We start from the raw sequence: 22361 nt of genomic DNA on the forward strand, positions 1-22361 counted from the left end.
TTCGAGTACTCAGCCAATTCCTGGCACTCTACGATTCTTCCATCTTTTTTTTCCCCCTTTTAAAGGCTGAAAACTTAGAGCAAAATCACCTCTGAAGTCTGTAAAATGTGCAGTGTGTTCGTACACCTCATTACTGCACTGCTGTCTGGATACCAAACGGTTGAAATTTTACACTTCGTGTGGTCCTGCTTTTTACTTTTTTAGGTTCTTGGAGGTGGATTAAAAAGCCTTGTGTTTTTATGGCACTGTGTAAGCCTGTCTGTAGGAGCTTTTGCTTTTGGCCCATGGATGCTAGTTAAACTTGACTGTATTTTTGGTGTGGTTAAGGTGAATGAGAGAAACAACTTCATAGATACAGCTCCCTTGTTGAAAATGCTTTACTACAGTTTGTATCTTGCATGATCATTTGCTATTTTTGTGGTCAAAAAGTTTCTCTTTACTCATGTGTATTTGATTAAGGACAAACTTTTGTTTTTACCTCTTACTGCTTGAGCCAAGTTGGGAACTGCCTGGGTGTCCCAAAAGATTTACAGAATAAGTACTGTACTCATCCTTGCCTGTGTGTGGTAGTGGTTATAATTTGATGTCTTACCTTCAGCAATAGCACTGAAACACAAAATCTGATATTCTGAGAGTGGAAAAGTCCTTTTGGCTCCCAATTCTTGAGAGTAAATGCCACCCTGCTTTGGGAAAGAAGCTTTCATTTTATTATGCATAAAATAATTCTAAAAAATACTTCTGTCTGTCTTTGCAGAACTGTTGTTCTAAGTCCTAATTAGTGCTACTCTAAATCTTGTGGGACTGTATTGAATATAAGGATTTGTTCAGAGCAAGTACAGCTGTAATTAATCTTTGCATTCCCATCAAGAAATGCTGGCACATGCTGTGAGAAACAAGGAAGGAAATTTTCAGTTCAGGCTGTCTGAGCCAGTACCCAACTGCAGCTAAAAACCACGGGAGCAATCTTTTTATCCCTTTCTAGTGCCCAGGAAAGATCTGAGCAGAGAAATTCAGCTCAGGGAGCAGACTTGAGCTTTCAATTGTACCCTTTAGTTTCCACCTTCAGAAGGTTTCTAATGGAGCTCAGTAATTCAGGAGACTTCAAAATTGGCAACAAGTGGCTCCGTGGAGGTTCCCAGTAATGAGAATGTATTCCAGAAGTCTGAACGAGTTAGGGGTGTTTAAAGGTGTGCTCTTTATGTGACTAAAAGAGACTAATAAACAGTTCCCACTGAAATTTGGTGGAAGCTAGAGAGGACTCACATCAAATACAGCAGGATAAAACCATGGCAGTGCATGAGGACAGTGACTTTTCTTCTAGTCACAACAAAATACAAGCATAATACAGCAGCGTATGTTAATATTTAATTGTTGACACTGGAGTCTAAAAACAATTACAGAATGCTGTTTCTGATGGAAGGGTTCCACTTGTCAGATGGGATTCAGTTCTTTAATCTTAAAAATCTAGCTGAAGTGGAGACTGAATTCATGTTCCCATGACACAGGTTTTCAGAGGTTTTGGTGTATTAAAGCTACATACAGTTCTTCAAGATCCAGCAAGAACCAGCGTAGCTCTGTAAAAGAAAAGAGGGAAAGAGGGCTCCTGCTGCTTCTTGTGTGCTCTATTAGTGCTTTTCTGCCCCTACAGCTGGTTTGGGGAGTTGGGGGGCACTGCAAAAGAAGTGGTGAATAGTTTTCTGTACACCCTTCTCCCTGGCTTGGCTCAGTGTGTGCTCAGAAGAGTGGTGATCTGCTTTTTCATACTAATTCTGGACCTCGTTCTCTGCCTAAATTCAGGGCTGAGAGCAAGGGTGACTTCAGTGCCTTTTCAAATGCTCTAAGGTATTCCATTGAGAGGAGAAAAAAAAAAAGAGGTTAAGGCTTGGATTTTTTGAAGGGGGCACTGAATTTGGTAGAATAAGGGTTATTGAGTGCTTTAAAGCTTTCCTGGTTTCTTGATTCCACATAGCTCACAGTAACAAGTACCAAGCACAGATGAACAAATAAGTGAAACATTGAAAACTAGGAAGTCTCACTGTCATATTTCCTGGGTTCTTATATGTTTGTAAAAAGAGAACAGATTTGAAGTTGTTCTTAGTTCTCTGTCAGTGTGACATGTTACATTTAATAAGCCTATTTATTTTAAAAGATGGGACCTGCTAGAATGCTGAAAGGGAAAATGCAGGTAGGATAATCACGTAGCAATAACTCACCATTTTGTGTTTTCCAAACCTTGATCTTTTTGCAACAACTTCTTGTAAAGAGCAACTTTCTTCAATCTACTGTTCTTCTGTTATCTTCCCCTCTTCCTACTCCCTCCCTCCCAGGCCTGCTGTGCTTTATAACATGGAGTGTTGCGCTCAGCATGTCTGCAAGGCTTGAGCTTAACTTGGGCTGTAGTTCTGTGACAGAGCAGTCATGGTGAGTGATAGGAAATCGTGGCTTAGGGAGTTCTGCCCTGCACTGTGTTCTTGTTGCTGTTGGCATAACTTTTTTTTTTTGGAAGCTGTGCTGTAATCTGGGAGGCTGATCTGAGGTAGGGTGCAGCCGTAGGGTTGATTGTTAGAGCAGCTGAGGCAGTGACATGCTGGGGCACTGAGGATGGACCAAGTAGCTGGTGTCGCATGTGAGCACAAGTCACCTTAATGTCAGGCCTGCCAGGGAACGAGGGCAAGGTCTTTCTTTGCTGGCACTTCTTCCAACCAATTGTTCCTTTCCTTCATAAAACCTTCCTGATGCCAAAATAAGATGTCAGTTCCACAAGGATGCTGTTTATTTTTTTCAAATGTTTGTGCTCCAGGTTATCAGTGTATCACAAGTGTTTGTGTAACATTCAAAGACGAGGCTCAGTTTCACATGTATTGAACACAGAGAAGGAGGTAAGCAGGGGGAGGGAGGAGACGTAGTATTTGAGTTGTGATTTTTTTTTTTTGAGTCTGTGAAATTATAGTTGTGCAGCAGTGGAGGGTTTTCGTACCTTAAGTGACTTAAGGATGCATCTGAATGTGATATGCTCCAGAAAATCTCTTGGGGTTCCACAGTGCCACAAACTGACCAGCTGCCAATTGAACACCTATGGAAGGAGCAGAGCTGTAGCCTTCTCAAAGCAGGAAGAATAAGTTTGGTTCAATACTCTTCCCCTTTTCTGAACCTGCAGTATCTGGGAAAGCTTTCTATTACAAAGGCAGAAGGCAGCCTGATTTCTTCTCACTAGTTTGCAGCTCTACTTAAAGCAGCTCTGTGGAGTAAACATAATTTGCTCTATTATTGACTTAGTATTTGAGGGAGGGGAAGAAAACTTCTTGGAAACATCATGCAAGATTTTCTGCTTGAGAAAGTGGAAAACATGTTGCTCTGAGAAGTAATTTATTGACACCTTTCAAATGTCTCCTCTGTATACAACACAGATTCCTGCAGTTCAGACTGTGGCAGACTTGTGCTTCACTTGGCTTTACTCCTGAACAAACTGTTGGTGTTTGTCCTTAGAAGGTCTGCTCTTCACCCCACCCCCAAAGCCTCTTAATTTGACTTGCTTTCCATGATACTCACTTAATTCTAGTTGGGGAAACTCAGTAAAATCTCTAGCTGAAACAAATGGTGGTTTATTGATGGAACTCTTTCACATTTAATTCTGTCTCTGATTTGTGTGAATTTAAGACTTTGATCCATCTATTTGCAGTTTGGTCAGAGTACAGTATTGGATTAATAATGATGTTATGTGTGGATTTATTGGGCAGGAGGCGAGAGACTAACTTACTGTGTCCTCTTTTTCTGTCATCATCCTCCTGGTCCAGCACATACGTTCTAGGTTGCAAGGAGTTCAGATGGCTATGCACGTGGCTGGGCAGCTTCCCCATCTGCGCTTCAGTAGGATGCGACCAGGGCTTTAGTCCGGATTTTTTTTCAATAGTCTAGTCTGCTCAGCAGCTTGTAGAAGTTTGTTAAACCTTTTTCAGTTCCCACTGTGGTTTCGTTAATTTGCACATGTAAATCAGGCCTTAAGGATGGAAGGTAAGTTACTTATTCCAAGTCACTTATTTCAATTATTAGTAATTTACTTTAGATTTGTTTTAATATGCTTATAGCACTTGATTTTTATAAGGCAAATGCATTTATACGCTTCAGGGTGAATAAGAATAGAGCTTTCCATTTGATACAGGTCTTCAGTATTACTTTCCATGGAGGAAAAAAGCCCTTAAGTGGTTTCTAAAAGCCTGAACTTCATGATAGTAGCTTTTAATGATTAAGGGCTGTGTCAAAGAACTAAGATGTAAGTGCACATGAAAATTGGATGGATTTGTCAACAATACAGCTATTGTTCGTGCAGTTACCAATCCCACATCATCTTGTGAGTGCTCGCTCAAGGATGTTTGATCCTTTAGTGAGTCAGTACCTGAGTAGCTGTAGATTTCAGCTCAGGTAAGTTCATTCCAATTTTGGCTTAATAAGTGAAATTAATAATGTGAGTTTGTGCAGTTGGATGAAGTCAAAAATGCAGGAAAAGCAATCCTGAATATTTTGAAAGAGAACAAGTTCTGAAATTAAGTAATAAATTTAAGTTACTTGAAATCCTCTTACTAAAATATCAGTGGTGCTGAGGTTTAAGTGCATATTTAGAAGAACATCTCCCACCGTGACAACCTTCATTTAGGAGGAATATATTTGTAAGAATGGATATATCATGACTGGATGTAAGTAAATACTATGGTGAGGTAACGACTGTAAATCAGATCACAGAGAAAACTTGAGATTGTGAATAGAAACTGAAGTCTGTTTCAGATCATCAGAGGCAGAGAAGTTCACCATCCCTCATCTTCAGGGATCAACATGCGCTGTCGTGACCGGCACTGGAGCAGGAGAGATGGGGTTATAGGGAAGGCAGTCACTTGCTGAATTCCCATCTCACTGTTAAGTGGATGAACTGAGGTGCTGAGTGGCTTCTCGGTACTGAGAGAAATTCCACTGATTTGAGCAGTCACTAGCAAAGCAAGCAAGCAAAAAAGGTGAATTTTGTAGCTAAATGTTAGTCAGTCTCTTAGAATTAACAAAAGTCAAGCTGTTACTGAAAAAGGTGAGGTTATTTGTTTCCAGGGTAAATGAAAATTTTTCTGAAAATACAGAAACAGAAAGTGGTTAGAGAGGAATCCCCCGAAGACTTGTAAGTCCTGTGTTCTGTGTAGTTGCGCCTGCTGAGAGCTGAGGTAGTGGACGTGGTGTAAAACTTGAAAATAATGTAAGCACAGTGGAGTGTGTTTTTTCTGCACTTTACTGTCTGCACAGTTGCTTTTAAGGGAAACTGTTAAATAGCACACTGAAGTGTAACTAAGACTTAACTTACATTTTACGTTTTTGGTGAAAATCAGACTGAAGTAACTTTCAAATAATGAGCAGCTTTCTCAGTCTTGCAAGATCATCGTTTGAATCTGCACTGTATCTAAAAATGTCCTAGTTGCATACATAAAAAATGAGAAAATATTTTTAAAGCTTTTTTTAAAATAAATGTGTGGGGTAAATGACTCTTTCCAATCCTTATAATTACCTTGACAACAAATTATAGAAAAAATCAGTAAAACATGTCTGAGGTGATGTTTTTACAGCAAGTGGAGCATTAGGGCACCTTGCGACAAATGCTTGGGTGTAGAAATGGTGTAGGAAAGCATCGTTCTGTGCGATACTCAAGGTTATGCCTGTTGTAAATGCATTCAAGTTGCTTAGCTTTCCAGCTGGCTGCCTGCCATGGAAAAGTCCAAGCTCAACATTCTCTCATGGCTGGTGTTAGCTGTTTTTTTCAGCCCACTAGATCTAAGATATTTATTTCCCATCCCTTTATCTGATAAGGTTTGAAAGGGAAACTCACTGGTAAACTTGTGATTTAGTCTTGATCAGATAGTCAGCACTGCTGACTAAATTAATTAGTAAGTTAAGGCTTTTCTGTCAGCGTTTTTTCTAGTTCTGCAGATGTCTTCTATAAACAAAGCAGGTTCAAGTCTGCATACTGAGCTGCTGAAAACAAAGCATGGGACTAAGGTCACTTAATGGGATTGTGCGTCGCTCCTGGTGGTTTGTAGAAACATCCAGTTCCCTTTAAATTATGCATTTGTTGGAAATACACATTTTTGCATGGCAGCTGCCCACTGAGAATAAATGGGATAATTTGCCAGTGATTGACCAGGAATTTGGATCTATCTGTCCAGCTACAGCTCAGGATTTTCTTTCAGCTGCTTTCAGTTGCCTTCCCTTATGCGTTTCAGCCAACTGTGCTTGGAATGAAAAGTTGAGTTGGCGTGCATTAGTTCAACTTCACGGAGAACCTCCGGTGTTGGAGATGAAAGGGTTCTTGCAGCAAATCTAGACAATGTAGTCGCTTGGACAGTTGGCAGGGAAACAGGAAGGAATCCTTTCATGGGATGCTGGGGACTAGGTCTGTCGTCTGCTTGTGCCAGGGTGAGTGTGTGAGCTGGACACACAGCTGATGTTGGATACAGCAGTCGGGCTTTTATCGTTGTTTAAATATAACTGTGTTTATTCCACATGAATTAGGTATATGTCTCCTTATATCTGTTCCCTGAATCTTGCTAGCTGCTAGGCAGTGAAGGCTACAAAGTGCTAAATCACTAATGTCACAAGTCTGGATAAGGATTTCTCTAGAATTTAAAAAAAAAGAAAAGAAAAAAGCAATAACTTAACTCTATTGTTTTGCACCTGTGCGCCTTAGTTTGTGTCTTAGTTTTGTGGGTGGCCAGTACTATTTCTTTGCTGTCCACACCTGCTTTTCTTCCTGTCAATGCAAGTCTGTGAAGCAGGGATAGCGGTGAAGAGGAGGCGGTAGTAGAAATAAAATCAGAACGACAGGGATTTGTGCTAATGTCTCCTGAAGCTCAGAGTGTGGGATGAGCCTGTCTTAGTCTGAGAGAAAATTCCTTTCGTCCTTGAGGCACTTTTACTAGTGCGCATGTTTGAGACAAATGGACAGAATTGTTAACATACTATCAAGAGTAATTTATCTCCTCTACATCCTGCTGCGGCAGAAACACCTAGAGTTTCGGGGAAAAAAAGGTTATTTTTTTTCCTTGCCTTTCCAGAAAGAGGTGCTGTACTCAATTGCTGCTAAAAGCAAATGGATGTAGGAGTTGAGGAGTTCTTGTGGTGAAGGGCTCCTGTGAAGGGTGCTTCTAAAAGTTCCCTCCCAGGGGCCCACAGTTCTTATCGATGATGTGGGAGCTCAGATTAACCTGGACTTTTGGGGAGGAATGAAGTAAATATTTGATCATGATTTTTTTTTTTCATGGGCTGTAAAGCATACAGCTTGGCCAGAGTGTCATATCTCAGAGCAGGATGAGTTTATAGAAAGCCATCCTGACTTGGACAGACGAGCAGATTTTTGCATTGCCTGTTTGTACTGAGCTGACAAATAAAGAATTTTAAAAATATTTTTAGACTTCTAATATCTGATACTCGCACTGTACAACTGCAGCAGAAAGAAGAGGTAGCTTTTTCTAAAAGCTTGGAACCAAACGGTGCTTTTTTGTAGCTGGTATGTTTGTAGGGTACAGATAGCAGCAACTTGGATAAGCTCTGGAGTCGCTGGATAGGAGCCAGTAGCTCAGGCTGTTGTTAAGGAGGAAGTTAAGCAATGTTAGAGAAACTCGATATTGCTGTTATGTATGGCTTAAATAGCGAGAAGTGGTTAGTCTCTGCCTTGGAATTGGGGATTGATTGAAATATTGCTGTTTGCCTTGCTTCAGTGAGGGTCAGTGCCCTTAAAGGATGTAGATACTATCTATAAAAGGGAATTACGGTAAGAACGGGCATAAACATTTCAGCATTGCAGGGCAATTTAGGTTACTCCAACGTCCTTCTGAGTGAGTTCTGAACAAGCACAGGCATGCTTGTCGCCTTGGAAAATAACGCTTTAGAGTTCATCAACTGTTGTTGTAGAGAAGGGAACGGTTTAGGCTGTGGTCAGTCCATGCCCCGTTACTAGTGAGGCTGAACAGAAGGACCGGTTCAGAAGTAACCTGCTGAAAGCGCATGCAGGGCATTTGTTAATGAGCGGGGTTATTTGTTTGTAGTTGCCCCTCCTGAGAATTTTCAAAGGGTTTATAAAGGGTTTGTCTCTTTCCCTTGGACCAAACCAGGCTGTGTAAACTGGAGTTTCGTCTGCATGTTCACTTGCAAAGGTTTTATGGATTATGGTGACAGGATGTTAACCTGCTTGTTATGTCCAGCAGGTGTCTCTAAGGAAAGCACTTCCAGCATCTCTTTTTGCTGGTGAAGTTTTGGGTTTTAATCTCAGTACCAGAGAAGTGGCTGATCTAACAGTCTCTGACATTCTCAAATGCTAGTCTCCTGGTTCTTTTATTCTACCTCTGTGCTAGCAACCTCGGTGTTCCCTTGGGCATCTGCTTTGGATATATTGCTTTTACAGAACAGGCCCCTTACAATCAACAGGTGATTGAAATCCCAAGAAATGTGGAAAAATGAGGTTACAGCATCTGTCTGCGAAACAAAGATATTACCTGTAAATCAGCATTGCGTTTTCTGGGAGTATATGTCTTTGCCAGTACTTTATATAAAGGCCAAATTTGGATGAAATCATGTACCAGTGCTTCAAGACCATCCTATTCACAGCATCACAGAATATCCAGAGTTGGACGAGACCCACAAAGATCATCGACTCCAACTCCTGACTCCACACAAGGCAACCTAAGAGTTAAACCATATAGGCATGTCTTTGAGATCTCCAGGGTTAAAGGCTGGCAGATTTCCAGACTTGCTTCTGGGCTCTCCTGGATTTCCTCTGTGCTGCTGAAACATCTTACACTGTCTAAATGGAGAGCGTGATGCAAACAGCACCGTGCTTTTAGACAGATCCCCATTGCTTCCACCGCACAGGTTCAGATGCAGCTTGCAGTAGTTACTTCAGGATCTGTTTCTCTGTGTCTGTGTATTTGTGGGAGTCCTGTTAGATCTGTATTACATGTTCCTTGAAGTATAACATTTCCTTCCTGTGTGGTTTAATTCATCATCTGAAACAAGCAAAGACTGACAGGTCTACCTTAAATTGTCTGCTCTAAATTTAGCAGCTAGAGACAGAATGATCAGGAAGGGCTAAATTAATATTATGTCAAAAAGGCCTTGGGACAAGGAAAGGAAAAAAGCCAATTTGGAACAGAAGGTCTGCTTTCAAGTCTTTTAGGATTTAAAGGAACTGCTTTTCAGAAGGAGAAGTTTGAGACGAGCCTATATTTTAGGGAACTGGACAATGGGACGTTTCATTATTAATGATCTAACCAATGTTACTTTGAATAACTGGCTGAGGTTTAGCGACAAGTTGATAAATTCTGGCCTTGCAGAACATTTTTTCTTATTTCTGAGCTTCTGTGCGTATTTTAAAGTGATCTGCATATAATCTGTTGTGCATTTATTTTCATGAAATTAAAACTATTTGGGAACTCTGCCCAAGTGTTTTCTACTTGTTTCATGTAACAGGACTCATGAGCAGCAAAGGAAGTGATGCCAGTTTTGTTCTAGTATTTCTTTGGGGAGATTTCCTGTGTTATGAATCTAGCCTGAAGGGACAGAGGAGTTGAATTCAATTAGTTATTTTCTATGGTAATTATTTGGAGTTAAGACGATATTCATATAATGCAAAATACATAGAAGTAAATGCAATAGATATTTCTTAATATTGCGACTTTTGTCCCTTAAGATTTTTACTTGCCATGTTCATAGTAATCTAGAATACAAAAAGAGCTTTAGAATGCTATTTCAGGAAGCAAAAATATTTTCATTTTTACCTTTCCCTTTCTCTTCCACCAGTCACTTTTTAAGCAAATTGTACTACTTTTGTAACTTTACCAAACTTGATACTGCAGATAAGGCAGTTTAAAAAAAAAAAATAGAAATAAAAAATGAAGTCCAATGGTGATGCTACATTGTGGAGCTTGTGGACTCGTTACAGGCCTTGTGTTTGTGTTTCTCGATTCCCCCAGTTCCCAGATGTGCAGTGACTCATCCTGCTGAACAATGGGAACGGAGCCTTATTCCTTCACTTGGTCCCAGTTGGCAGAACAGTTACTCAGAGGATATGTGTTGCAGAGGGAGAAGAGATTAGCAGTGGGAGAATGAATCATCCGAACATTTGTGGTAACTCTTGTGTGGTGACCAAGAAGTTAAGAAAGGCTTACGGTCTATGCTCTGGTGTACTAAAAAGGAGTATCTGAATTATGTACATCTCATAACGCAGAGCATACTCGTCCCAGACAGTACTGAGCAAAGATGGAAGACAGCATTTTGACATCTTGATTAATTATCAAGGGGGGGGGGGAAGCTAGCAGATGACCATTATTTATTTTGCTGTTGGTACACATCTCGGGATTTGTTGATAGAACTTTTGAAATGTGAAATGCTCTAATAGATCATAAGTTAAAAAATAACAAAATCCCAGCACCGACATGCTTCACTAACACACACAATGCCACGTCAGCTGAAATGAAATAATGCCTTTCAGATTTCAAAAATATTGTGTATGAATATTCTTAAATTATTTCTTTTAAAGGTAGTAGTACTCCAACAGTGGAATAAAAGATTTGAGTCTTCCTTGGAAAGCAAGAGGCTAGAAAAACTTTAAACTTGTATGAAGGTGGTTGATCTTCAGGAAGTTTCTTGAGCTGCTACAGTTTTCCTTGACAAGTCAGCCTGTTAGAGCTGTCCTAGACCTAACTTGTGTGATTTTTGTAAAAGATATATCATGGGGTGTGTTTCCTTAGGTATTTAAATACAGTATAAATAGTATAAAGGTTATATTGCTTGATTTCTGTTTTGCTGCCTGCAAGCATAGTTGAAAATAGATTACAGTGCCTGGAAAACTATTCAGCTTCTTCAGTTGAACCATTAAAATAGGTTGAAATAGTCAATCTATATAAAGATGTCTTTAATGTCAGAGTTAATTGCAAGTATTAGCTGCTATATTTGCTGCTGCTTCTAAGGCAAGTTGTGCTGGTGAAGCAGAAATAACTGGCTGCGATGTGGAAAAGGAGGTGCTGAGCCAGCTCTTGAGTGCAGTTGACTGGTTGGATGACTTTGGAGAATCTCTAAGAACTTGTGCTGAGAAAGCCAGAACAGGTTGCTGTTCTTCAGTGGCCACAAGAGAAAAATAGTTCAACGTGTGAGGGGCTGCTGGTACTTTTTGGTTTCTGTATTAATTTGTACTGAATAGAAAACCTGCCCTGGTGACCTATTCTTAAACTATATGTGTAATTTATATATATACACACTTAACAAATGTATGTATGTAATACCCAAAGCATGTAAGCATACTCTGCATAATATTGATGGCACTTAAAGTTGCATTTAAGTACAGCTCAATAGGAAGCTAAATAACTTTAACTTTTAGATCCAATTAACGTTGCTTTCTATTTCCTCTGGATGATGAAAAAAATGAAAAGCTAAATGATTGTTCAGTTAATACAATTGTTACAATGAAAAATATTAATACAAAACAGTCATAAAACATGGAGTTTACTTATTTCCCTCATTTGAGTAATCTGTATTATTGCTCAAATAAGTTGGTGCTCTCTGCAGTTGTTCTGCTCTGCCAGGCTGATGAACTGAAGTGTCCCCCCATACCACAGCTCCTCAGAAGCAACCAGCTTTCTGTGAATCAGATAAAATGTGTTTAAAAAGAAAAAGTTACCCAAGAAGTCTTTGGAGCTGGAACTGACCCCATGCTGCTATGTTCCTGTGTTAGGGCTTTAATCGGGGAATCATCTTGAGAGTAGGGGGTTCTCAGTGTTTGTGTTTTGTTCAGCTTTTTTTCTTCTTTTCAGGTTTGTGAGCTTTAATGTTCTGAGCTATTCTTAACTCTGAACCCTCTGGAGCTTTTGGGGGTTTTGTTGTTTTGACTGGAAACAGATATTTTGACTTAAGTACTGAGAATCTTTGAATTCTGTGCTGGAAGACAATATTCAGACTTCTTCGGAACTGTCAGTCCCATCCTATGTTGAGCATACCTGTTCAACAATCTGACTTGGTTACCCAGCTATCCAAGTATTTTGCAATTACTGCTTAAAATTTCTCAGAATTAATTATTTGGCGTAATTACAACATGACGAAGAGCTTCATAGAAAAATAGCGAAGTCTAGTTTCCTTAAATCACTGAATAAAAAATGTGTCTTTTTCAATAACTAGATTTTCTCTCTTATAAATGTGCAAAACGTTAAATTGATCTGTGTGTGAGGCAGGAAGTAGGGGAGGCACAAGCCATAAATCAGGTAAATTTGCTTGTGTGTCGCAGCAGTTTACGTGCATACAGCTGTTTCCTGTTCTCAGCGTGGGAGGGTGTATGAGCAAGGCAAGGACTCTTAAAGTGACTGGATAGAAAAAAGGAACTAGTCGCATCAGAGACAGCCTGCTTGCCATCTTGTTGCACATCTACAAGCATTGTGCAGGACAAAACACAATAGATAGAGAAGGATTTTTTTTTAGCTTCAGTGACCTTTTCCGTTTGGGCTCTCCCATCTCTTAAATATGACTAATGCTGTACAGGAAGACCTTTTTCGTATTCATACAGTCTGTGATATCTCTTCTGATCCCAAAGAGTGCCAAAAAATACAGGAAATTACTTTCACCTTATGAAAATTCATGATTGTAAGGAAGCTCTTAGAGCAATTGTTCTTTACAAACTTGCCCCCGCCCCTGCAAAAGTCGTTTTTTTAATGCCTTAATACTGTATATCTTTTGTGATACATACAGCTTTTTGCAAATATATATGTTTTCCCTCCTTTATGAGAAGACGCTTCCAGTTTTAAATGTCAGGAAATAAGTTGCAGCTCCTTTTTTGTCTTTGCCTGATGCTGAAAGTATGTCCTTGTGCAGTACACTGAATCCTCTGATCTCCAGTCTGATTCTTCAAAATAAACTGTTGTGTTGGCATCTGTTTGAAGTTGTACTGGAGGGGAATAATTTTGTTCCTCTGTCTCAGGCCTATGGTATGGAGGAGAATGTTCGGTTTAAGGATTTATATTGCTGTTGGAATCTGTGAGATGATATTTTGAGAATGTTCTTGTTCTAAATTAGTAACGTGGTGAAGGCACCTACTGTCAGTTGTCAGTGCAAAGTAGCACTTGATTCGAGTGTAATAAACAGGCAAGCTTTTTAAAAAAGATAAGAAGTTCACATAAAGATACATTTTCTTTATAAACATTGCGTATTCTTTTCAATATAACTGCCAAGGGGTCTTGTACAAGATCAGCAAATCTGTTATTAAAACCCTTGAGCCTAGAAGGGAAGCCGTCTGTAGAAGAGAATGTCTTTCATGGTTGTGAATTATCATGAATCTTAGGTGGCTTGAATCTTTCACTTTTACTAAAGATATGCCAACCAGTCTAGGATATGCTTTTGTTCACTGTTACGAATTTCAAGCAAAATACATTGGTTTCTAATGAAGGGGTTTATTTTTACTTCCACCCAGTGTCATTTAACTGCCGTGATTGTACAAGGGGAAAAAAACTACTTTAATCCAGAGCAAAGAACTGCCTTTAATAACACTTCCTTTTCATTGTAAAGACTTACTAGATAACTTTGAACACTTTTTCAAAATTCTACACAACTTTTTTTTCTACTAGTAACAGAACTGTTTAGAATAAATACTAGCTCACCTACACATCAGTAGCAAATTATAGCAGCTCTGCTTCATTATCAGCAGTTTATGTGAGTTAAGCAATGGGGTACTTCTGTTGTTGCAGCTCCTTAAGCATATCAGGATGTAGTCCAAACTTCCATTTGTGATATAGCTATGTTAGACCTCCATGTTGGAAAGTGGAAGTGAAATAGTTCCATTGGATTTTCTATCCTAGAAGTACACTAAGTTTCCATCTCTTTCTTTTTCTCTAGGGAGAATCAGTGAAATACTTCCTGGATAACCTGGATCGGATCGGCCAGCTGGTAAGACATAACTTCTCTTTCTGTACCAAAAGTGCTCAAGGATGAAAGCCTTGATATGTTATAATTAATGCCATAATAATAATAATAAAGCATTAAATAACTTTATCAAAGTCCTTTAGGAATAGTGACCTCTAGCTTTATGAAACTGAAGCTTAGTATTTAATCGATACTTTTTGACAGATGAATATTGTTTACGGAAGCTGTATTTATACACATTTTTTTTGTCAATCCTGTGTAGCCTCTGGATCTCATTGTCTTTTCATGATTATCTGATTGCTGGTACTACCAAAGGTAGCAGAATGAAACCCTACCAAGTAAAAATGTACTACTGTACGATTCAAAATGAGTAATGAAAATATCTGTCAGATTTGGAGAACAAAGAAAAGAGGTGATTTTTCCGAAATAGTAACTGTGATAAGCGTGTGAAGAACAAATTGCTCTACAGTGGTGGGCCGTGCCACATCCTGCAATAGAATGTGTTGCTTTACTCACTGGTCAGGGACTGTGAACCTGGGAGAATTATTTCCATTAAAACTTGCAAGATACCCTTTGTGAGAGCAAAGAACTGAAAAATTCAGTTTCAAAAAACAAAATCCTTGCAGTGGTGTTTTGGAGATCTGCTTTACAGAACACTACCTAACTGATGATAACACTGTGGCTAAGAATTTCATAGTGGTGAAATAGTCTTCAGCTTGAAAATGTGATGCTTGAAGTACAAGAACAAGAGCGTTGGTCCTAAATTGTTGTTCTCGTACATCTCAGGATCTTCTGTTAGTTGTTTAACCATGTGTTGAGGTAAATGGTCAGAAGTCCATTATTTTAAGTTGAATATTCATTCTTCACTTGATAATTAAAAAATAAAGGGCTCTTGTTTTTTCTCCCATTCTATATTTTGACATTAACAGGCATTTTTGAAGGATTTTTTGACACTCTTCTCCTTTCTTTTACAGAATTATTTCCCCAGCAAACAAGATATTTTGCTGGCTAGAAAAGCCACCAAGGGGATAGTAGAGCATGATTTCATCATTAAAAAAATACCTTTCAAGATGGTGGATGTAGGTGGACAGAGATCTCAGCGTCAGAAGTGGTTCCAGTGCTTTGATGGAATAACTTCAATTTTGTTTATGGTCTCCTCCAGTGAATATGATCAGGTTCTCATGGAAGACAGGCGCACAAATAGACTTGTGGAGTCCATGAATATCTTTGAGACAATAGTCAATAACAAGCTTTTCTTTAACGTTTCTATTATCCTATTCCTCAACAAGATGGATCTTCTTGTAGAGAAGGTAAAGACTGTCAGCATTAAGAAGTATTTCTCGGACTTCAAGGGGGACCCTCACAGGCTAGAAGATGTTCAACGTTATCTGGTTCAGTGCTTTGACAGAAAGAGGAGAAACCGTAGTAAGCCGCTCTTCCATCACTTCACCACTGCCATAGACACTGAAAACATCCGCTTTGTGTTTCATGCTGTGAAGGACACGATCCTTCAAGAGAATCTGAAGGATATTATGTTGCAGTGAAGGAGAGCAGTCCATGTCTTGTTAAAATTTGCTGGAGGGTTAGATCAAAGTTTTTATCCTTTCTTTATGGCCCTTGCATGTGGTGTAGGACCCATGCTACTTACTTGGCTCAGGAATGCTGTAAACTAGCCAGTCCAAACAGAGGAGCTATAGGCCGAAGGAATCAAATGTTGATGATAGCTACTGAATCATTTGGACTAGAAACACTACTGAAACATGGCCGTTGTAGGTTCTGTACCTAGTTTGGAATGCTGAATAACACAACCACCTTCTGCCTTCCTAGAAAACAAAATCTCTGACAAACCATGTATGGAAGACACTATGTTTTAAATGAATATGCTTATTTTTCAGAGACACCAGTCATACAAACTGCCTTTTTTGTAGTTTGGAGGTGCTGAATCGATCAAACTAACCTAAACATAATGAGATTGGTAGCTGTCTTGGAGAATGTTAATGGAAGTTGCGTTCTTAACCCTAGGAATATAACCAGATCTTATATGCATATTCAGTTTTGCCAAGGGTCTGGAATCCGCTAATTAAGGTGGATGCACAGCTCTTGTCTGAAGGTTTTGCATGAGTATCCTGAAGCAAAAGTCTGAAACTGTATAAGGAAACCCATGTTGGAGTAAATTGGATGGGAAGTTGAGGCCTCGCTGGAGAAGGGTTTATTTTGCACTATGTGTAAAGGGTATTACATCATGGGGAAACTGATTTCCTTGGTGAAGCAGCCTGTGCTAGAGCACCTGACCCTGTCTCTGAACAGTGGGTGCTCGAGTGAGATGTGCTTGGTGGAAATTCAGCACTGTGCTCACACCTGCAGTTTGGCAGTACTTGTGAAGATTCGGTATCTCACATGGCAGAGCTTTATCTATATTCGGAAGTTTGGAACTGATTAAACTCTTACGCAAAGGCTTTGGTAGTACAGCAGCTGCTTGATTAGTTCCCAACAGTTGACTGTATAGGAAGTCCAAACACCCTAGAGATCCCAGTTTTACAGCTGCACTGATGGATTTGGGCAGCAAAACCTTGCTGTAAAATTAGCCCCTAATCTGTGTCTTAATGGGATCTCTAGCCTATAGTAATGCACATGTAGTTCTGAATACAGTCAAGGTTGGAGTTGCCCCTTTTGGGCAACGGTTTGTGCGTAAAATTGCAAGAGGCTATGAATAGCGTTGATATGAACTGTTAATTTCCTAGCTCTCTCAATCTGTGTAACTAACTATCAGGTGCCTTTTTTGTGTACAGACATATCAGGTCTTTTCTATTACAGTGGGGTGCATGGACAAACTTACAACCTGCCTTTTATCTCAGCATTGTAGTGCTATTCTTTAGATAATTCTCAAACGTAGCTTACTGTTTAATTTTTGTCATGGTTTTTATCCAAGAATAAAACCTGAAGGGCTGTTTGTACCCGTACAAAGGCGGCAGATTCTCTGGAGTTCTTAATCCCCACTGAGACTGCAATGGCATGTCAAAACAAGCAACGTTTTACTTCAGCTGGTGATCCCATGGGAAATGTGGTCTAAAAAACATGAAAGGACAACGGAACAGGATTTTAATTTGGATAAAATCTGGAATCTTTCTTCCCCTCTGAAGCTTGCAGATGTTGTATCAGTATTTTTGTGTAGCTTCCTAATGCAGCAGTCTTTTTTTTGTGCAAGCTTCAGAGTGGAAAAGACGTGGCTATGTCGGCGTTATATAACGCAGTGTTGAGGTAAGAAGCAGTGAAAAGTTACAGACAGGAAAATCCAATTTAAATTTAAGCAAACTTAAACAGGAATTAGCTTCCTTGTAACAAGTCTTATTTTTGCCAGGACCAAGTCTGTCTTTTAAATGTTTATTCATTTTTAGCCTTGAAGGGGAAAAATGTCACATGACTGGTAGTCAGATGGGAGGGCTCTTCAGTTTATTACATTTGAAAAGGTAAATGCTGTAACCTTGGTTGGTGCAAATAAGTTTACTCATCGTATAAGGTTTATTTGTCTAAGCTAGCCCATTTGTTTGACTGAAGATGAAGATTATTCCAACGCTTTTAATTTTTCTTGGAGTTCCTGATAGTGGTTTCCACTTCACACGAGACACTGGGAAAAGAGGAGGCAGTCGTGGGCTGACCTGACTTCTAGGTTGACTTGATTTTATTTCCTAGTTTGCTGTGAATTTTATTCTTTCACTAAATTTTCTGGATGGGCTAATATGATGCTTGTTTTCTCAAGAGTTAAGCATTCCCTTTCAACTCTAATTTTCTTTCTCAAGAATTACCTCAGTTTTATGTCTGAATCTACTGTAGTTTTACCTGGGAGGCATAGTGTGGCATTTCCTGTTCTGTTTTTCTTTCCATGGCCATCCATGGTTTTGTATCCATAGTCACTGTATGGGTTTAAAACTCTAAACAGAGCTAATAATGCAACATATACTTTAAGTAGCTTGATCTGCACCTGGAAAAGAAACAGCATGAGTTATATCATATGGAGCTGTCAATCTTGCTAGTGATTTTCTGTACAAAGCAGCAGTTTTGCACAATAAATCAGAGTTCTAGGGAACCAGTTTGCTCACCTGTGGCCCATTATTGCCTTTCTTCTTTCTGTTGACAAAATGGGCCTAAGCATGATGCTCTAGACTGCAGATCAAAATCAGTGGTTTGGCTCTGTAGGCTCTTTTCTGTGTAACTTGGGTTTGATAGTGTTGGTTCATACCAGGAACCCAAGATCAGGAGACTCTTCATGCAAAAGTGAAGCCCTTCTCAAACTTGCAAAGGATTTGGACTGTGAGTGAAAAGGATTATTTTTCAGGTGGCAGGTAAACTTCTTTGCTAAATATAGACTCTAGTTCTTGCACAACTGAGGTATTTTGTTTTTGTTTTTCAAGCTAAGTTGTAGTATAATAAAGCCAGAAAATCATGTTATGGTAAATCAGTTAATTACTAAAGCAGAATGTAGGTAGCTTAAGTTGTACAAGCATCTCAGGACAGGCTTGATCAGTTGCGTAGTCCTTTCACAAGAAACAAATAATAAAAAAAAAAACTTTATTTGAAGTGACATCCTGGAGAACTTTGCAGGTAAACACAGCTGGAGAGAACATCTTTTTTGTGTTAACTTTATAGGGTTATTGTTCATTTGGCTAGTCAGGAAATAGGTCACAAGCAGGATGATAATCAGATGGAGACCTTGAACAGCTACTTAAAAAAAAAAAAAAAAAATGCTGTCCATTCTCTGATGCTACAGGTCAGTGACCAGTGACGGGGTGTTGCAAATGGGTTGTCTCTTGCAAGGACAAAGAGAGGAAGTGCTTGCAGCTTGTGCCTGCAGGAGAAACTTACGTAATTGTGCAGTTTAAGTAGAAAAACTAACTAAATGGGAGTATTTCATCAAGCAGTACTTTGTCTTTATTTTTAAGCTAACAAATTGCAGTGCTGTCATTTTCTGAACAATTCTGAGATGGCAATACCAGATGACAGTGAATTGGAACTTAACAAGGAAGAGTAGGAATAATTTCTATAAATGACATATTTAATAGGCAGTTATCACTTTAAAGCAATTAAGTAGTTCCTAGTGTTGATTACAGAAATTACTGGCCACTCAGCTTCACACTACAACTCAAAGATGCTTTGAGTTTCATATGAAGAATTGAACTTACTCTGTTTGGTATGGCAGCACAGATTATTTGACGTGATAGTGTTTTTAAAAACTGAATATGTTGCTGCATCAAACCTAGAACTAGTCATGTTACAAGCACGAAGGAGCTCCTAAAGGCATACATTTTGACTTTCTGAGCTAACTAAAGCCTGAACCAAGCAGAGTGGAGAAGCGTACACTAATTAAAAAAAAAAAAAAAAAACTAATGAAATGGTGTAGGAAGAGCTCATCTGTATATGGCACTACAGACTAAAATTTCATTCCCCTGGGACACTTGAAATAGATTTTGGTATGAAAAACTTTCCATTTGAAATGCTACCCAGGTATTCAGTAGTCCTGGTTAGTGTAAAAAAAAAAAAAAAAAGAGAGAGAAATTAAAAGAATAGACATGGAACCACTGAAGAAACTGGCAGCCTTCCCCAGAAGATCACTTGAGAAAACGTGCCCTTTGCCTCCTTTAGGTGGCTGTATTCTGGATAATAACTTCATGTTTTGCAGCCTCTTCTGTGAATGTACCTTTTCAGTTCTGAAGAACCTATTGTGCAGGATAGAACTCAAGGAGTTCCCTACAAGCTCCCTTTGATTTTCAAGCAGTGTTTGAACACATGATTTTTCTTATCAAATTTTCAGGAGTACTTTTCGGGTTGATGGACAATTTGATGCATGCCGGCTTGAGGCAAAAATGAGATATGCAATAATACCTCCCTACAGTGCAGCTTGTCCTGCAAACCAGACCTTTCATCATGAGACCTCTCTTGGGTTCCTATGGGTTCAGTAGTAGCCTCTTTTCTATAACATTTTTCTAGAATAAAAACACATGGGGTAGTCAGGGATTTAATATAGCACTGCCAACACTTTATCTCAGTACACTCTTCATTACTTCTGTAACGCGGGAAGTGGTGGGTAGGGTGTTTCAGCAGCAGCCATAAAACATCTATGCCTACTTTTGTAAACGAGCCTATAGCAGTATTCAGGAATCGTGAAAACCGGCATCGGCTGGGCCACATTTGGGCTGGATTAATACCGACTCCACGCACTTCTAGATGAGGACTGTCTAGCCTACTGAGGAAGTAATTGGCAAGACAATACAAAACGTAGTGCTTCTTAATATTACCTGTTTTGTAATTAGCTGGGGTGATCTCTGTGCTGTGAAGTGGGCACTTCTTTGTTTTAACACTAATTTATTTACATAGATGGAATTGACCAAAGCCAGGATGTTCGGAGCTGAAACTGCTGTTGTGCTAACCAGGTGATGCTCTCTCTTCGCTCATCTTGGTGCCTGGGCAATTTAGCTTGATTCTTAAAGGTTTTGTCTTCCTAACAGCGTTTGGAAAGCAGTATTGAAGTTCGTCTGTGTGTTGATATGCTTGTCGTCTTACTGGGTGGGGAGTGTGGAGGTATTAGGTCGTCAGTGCTAGCGGTTCTGTGCCTGGCTTGACAAACTGTATCGCAGCCTAGCTCTTGGCATATGCCCAAAGGTCACATCTTCTGTCCGACATGAAATTAATCATGGTCGGAGAGGGGAAAAAAAAAAAGAGCAGCACTGACTTCCAAGGTAGACATTCTGGTAAAAAGCCAAAGCATGTTGGAAGGGAGCAGGAGAGAGGAGCTATTTCCTAAACAGATCCCAAAAGCTGATGGTGCTTGAAGACTGACTGTGTTGAACAGAAATGCCATCTGCATTGACCCCAAAAGGTTTGAGTGACTCCAGAGAGCTATTGGCTGTGAATTAACAGCAGCAGGCTGGCAAGGCTGGCCCTGCTGCAGCTGCACACCCTTCCGCTGTAAATCTCTCTTCATCTGCTCATAACTGGGTGCTAAAACTCAGTTCCTGCTCAAATATGGGATACAGATCTCTGGCCAGGCGGTGCGTCTTACTCTTAACAGCTACTTAACCTTTCTTCAAGATACCAGAGCACGAGAAGCATTTCAGGGGAATGGCTAGATAAGATACTGTTTCCGTTATTGGAATAAAAACTACAATTGATGGAGAGTAAACTTTTTGCATAAGTAGGACCTAAGGGAGAGATTCTTCTGAGGGAAGGAACAGATTTTTGAATGGCACTGCTGCTCTACTTGTACCTCCCGTCAGTCTTTTGTGCTGAGCTTACGTGTGGGTGGTTGGGGGCAAAAGCTGGCAGAAGACAGCAGGGAGAAGGGGGACGTGGAAGAGGAATGATCTTTTTGGTAGTTCACAAGACTTGGAAAGCATGCTCGGTGATTATAGGTTTGAAAATGTGTTCAAACTCCCGCTCACACCGAAGCCATTAACAGTCTTTAGGATAATGAGCGTTTTTCTGATGTACAGGTTAAGTTATCTGGGATGTGTAATGAGCTTGAGTTGATGATCCATGTTAAGCAGTATTTCTGGAGACTCCACTTAACAAAATGGCTAGTATTTATTGCTCTTGTGATGAGTTGTCTTGTTTATGGAATCAATATGTATGAAAGCAAACTGACAAAACACCAACTTATCTCGTGACACAATCATGTAGCTAGGAAGCCAATTAACGTTATCTTTTTATTCTGCAATTTACTTGCTCTGTGGTGCCTATGCATTGTAATACGCATACTATGCAATATCTTTTTTTTGTTTAAACCAGTTCACTGCATTGGGCAAGAAAGGCCTGAGTTTAGCCTTAATTTTCTAACAATCACAGGAAAGTACTTTAGAAACAGTGACAAATTAAAGAAGGTAAAAAAAAAAAAAAAAATGCATAAATTAAAAGCACAGTTCCAGACTGCTCACATAAGTGTCTTTCTAGCACCAAAACAGCATCCACAATAGAAGCAGCTACTTGCTGTAATAGTTTCAATTTATGAAAACTGTGTACTAGATAAAATTATATTGTGATGTGTAAAAAGTGTATTTTATAGCTTTGGTGACTTAGTTTACTGTTTTGTATATATGAATTTTATAAATCTATTAAAACTTGACTTGTTATACTGTTTTTCATGGCTTTTATCTTTCAACAGAGTCTAGAGAATGACTTCTGCTTTGAAAAATTTTCTGCAAAAAGCTGCTTTTTGAATAAATTACAGCACGGGCTGCATGAAACTACAGCTGTCATGCAATAAAACCTTGTTCTCTAATCTTTATGCATCTCCCACCTCTCCGGTTCTGGTCTGAATAATTCTTCCTGAATGTGTCCAGGAATTGAAGGCTGGTGAAACATTAACCTATAAAAAAACTTCCAACTCATTCATCTGTGACATTTCAGTAAATGTTTTAGACATTAGGACTGATGGGAAGGGGAAGGGG

At 39.4% G+C, this 22361-nt stretch overlaps 1 protein-coding gene across 2 annotated transcripts in view; it reads left to right on the forward strand.

Moving 5' to 3' along the window:
* Positions 1-22050, forward strand: part of GNA12 (G protein subunit alpha 12) — a 43282-nt gene extending 21232 nt beyond the window's left edge. For both annotated transcript variants that reach the window (XM_066977464.1, XM_048061352.2), the window contains 2 exons: positions 13897-13947; positions 14898-22050. In XM_066977464.1, coding sequence (XP_066833565.1) covers positions 13897-13947; positions 14898-15467 — 621 coding nt within the window. In that variant the 3' untranslated portion in view covers positions 15468-22050. The remainder of the gene's footprint in view (positions 1-13896; positions 13948-14897) is intronic.
* Positions 22051-22361: the final 311 nt, after the last annotated feature.

The sequence above is a fragment of the Anser cygnoides genome, chromosome 15 (assembly GCF_040182565.1).
Source record: "Anser cygnoides isolate HZ-2024a breed goose chromosome 15, Taihu_goose_T2T_genome, whole genome shotgun sequence".
Lineage (NCBI taxonomy): Eukaryota > Metazoa > Chordata > Aves > Anseriformes > Anatidae > Anser > Anser cygnoides.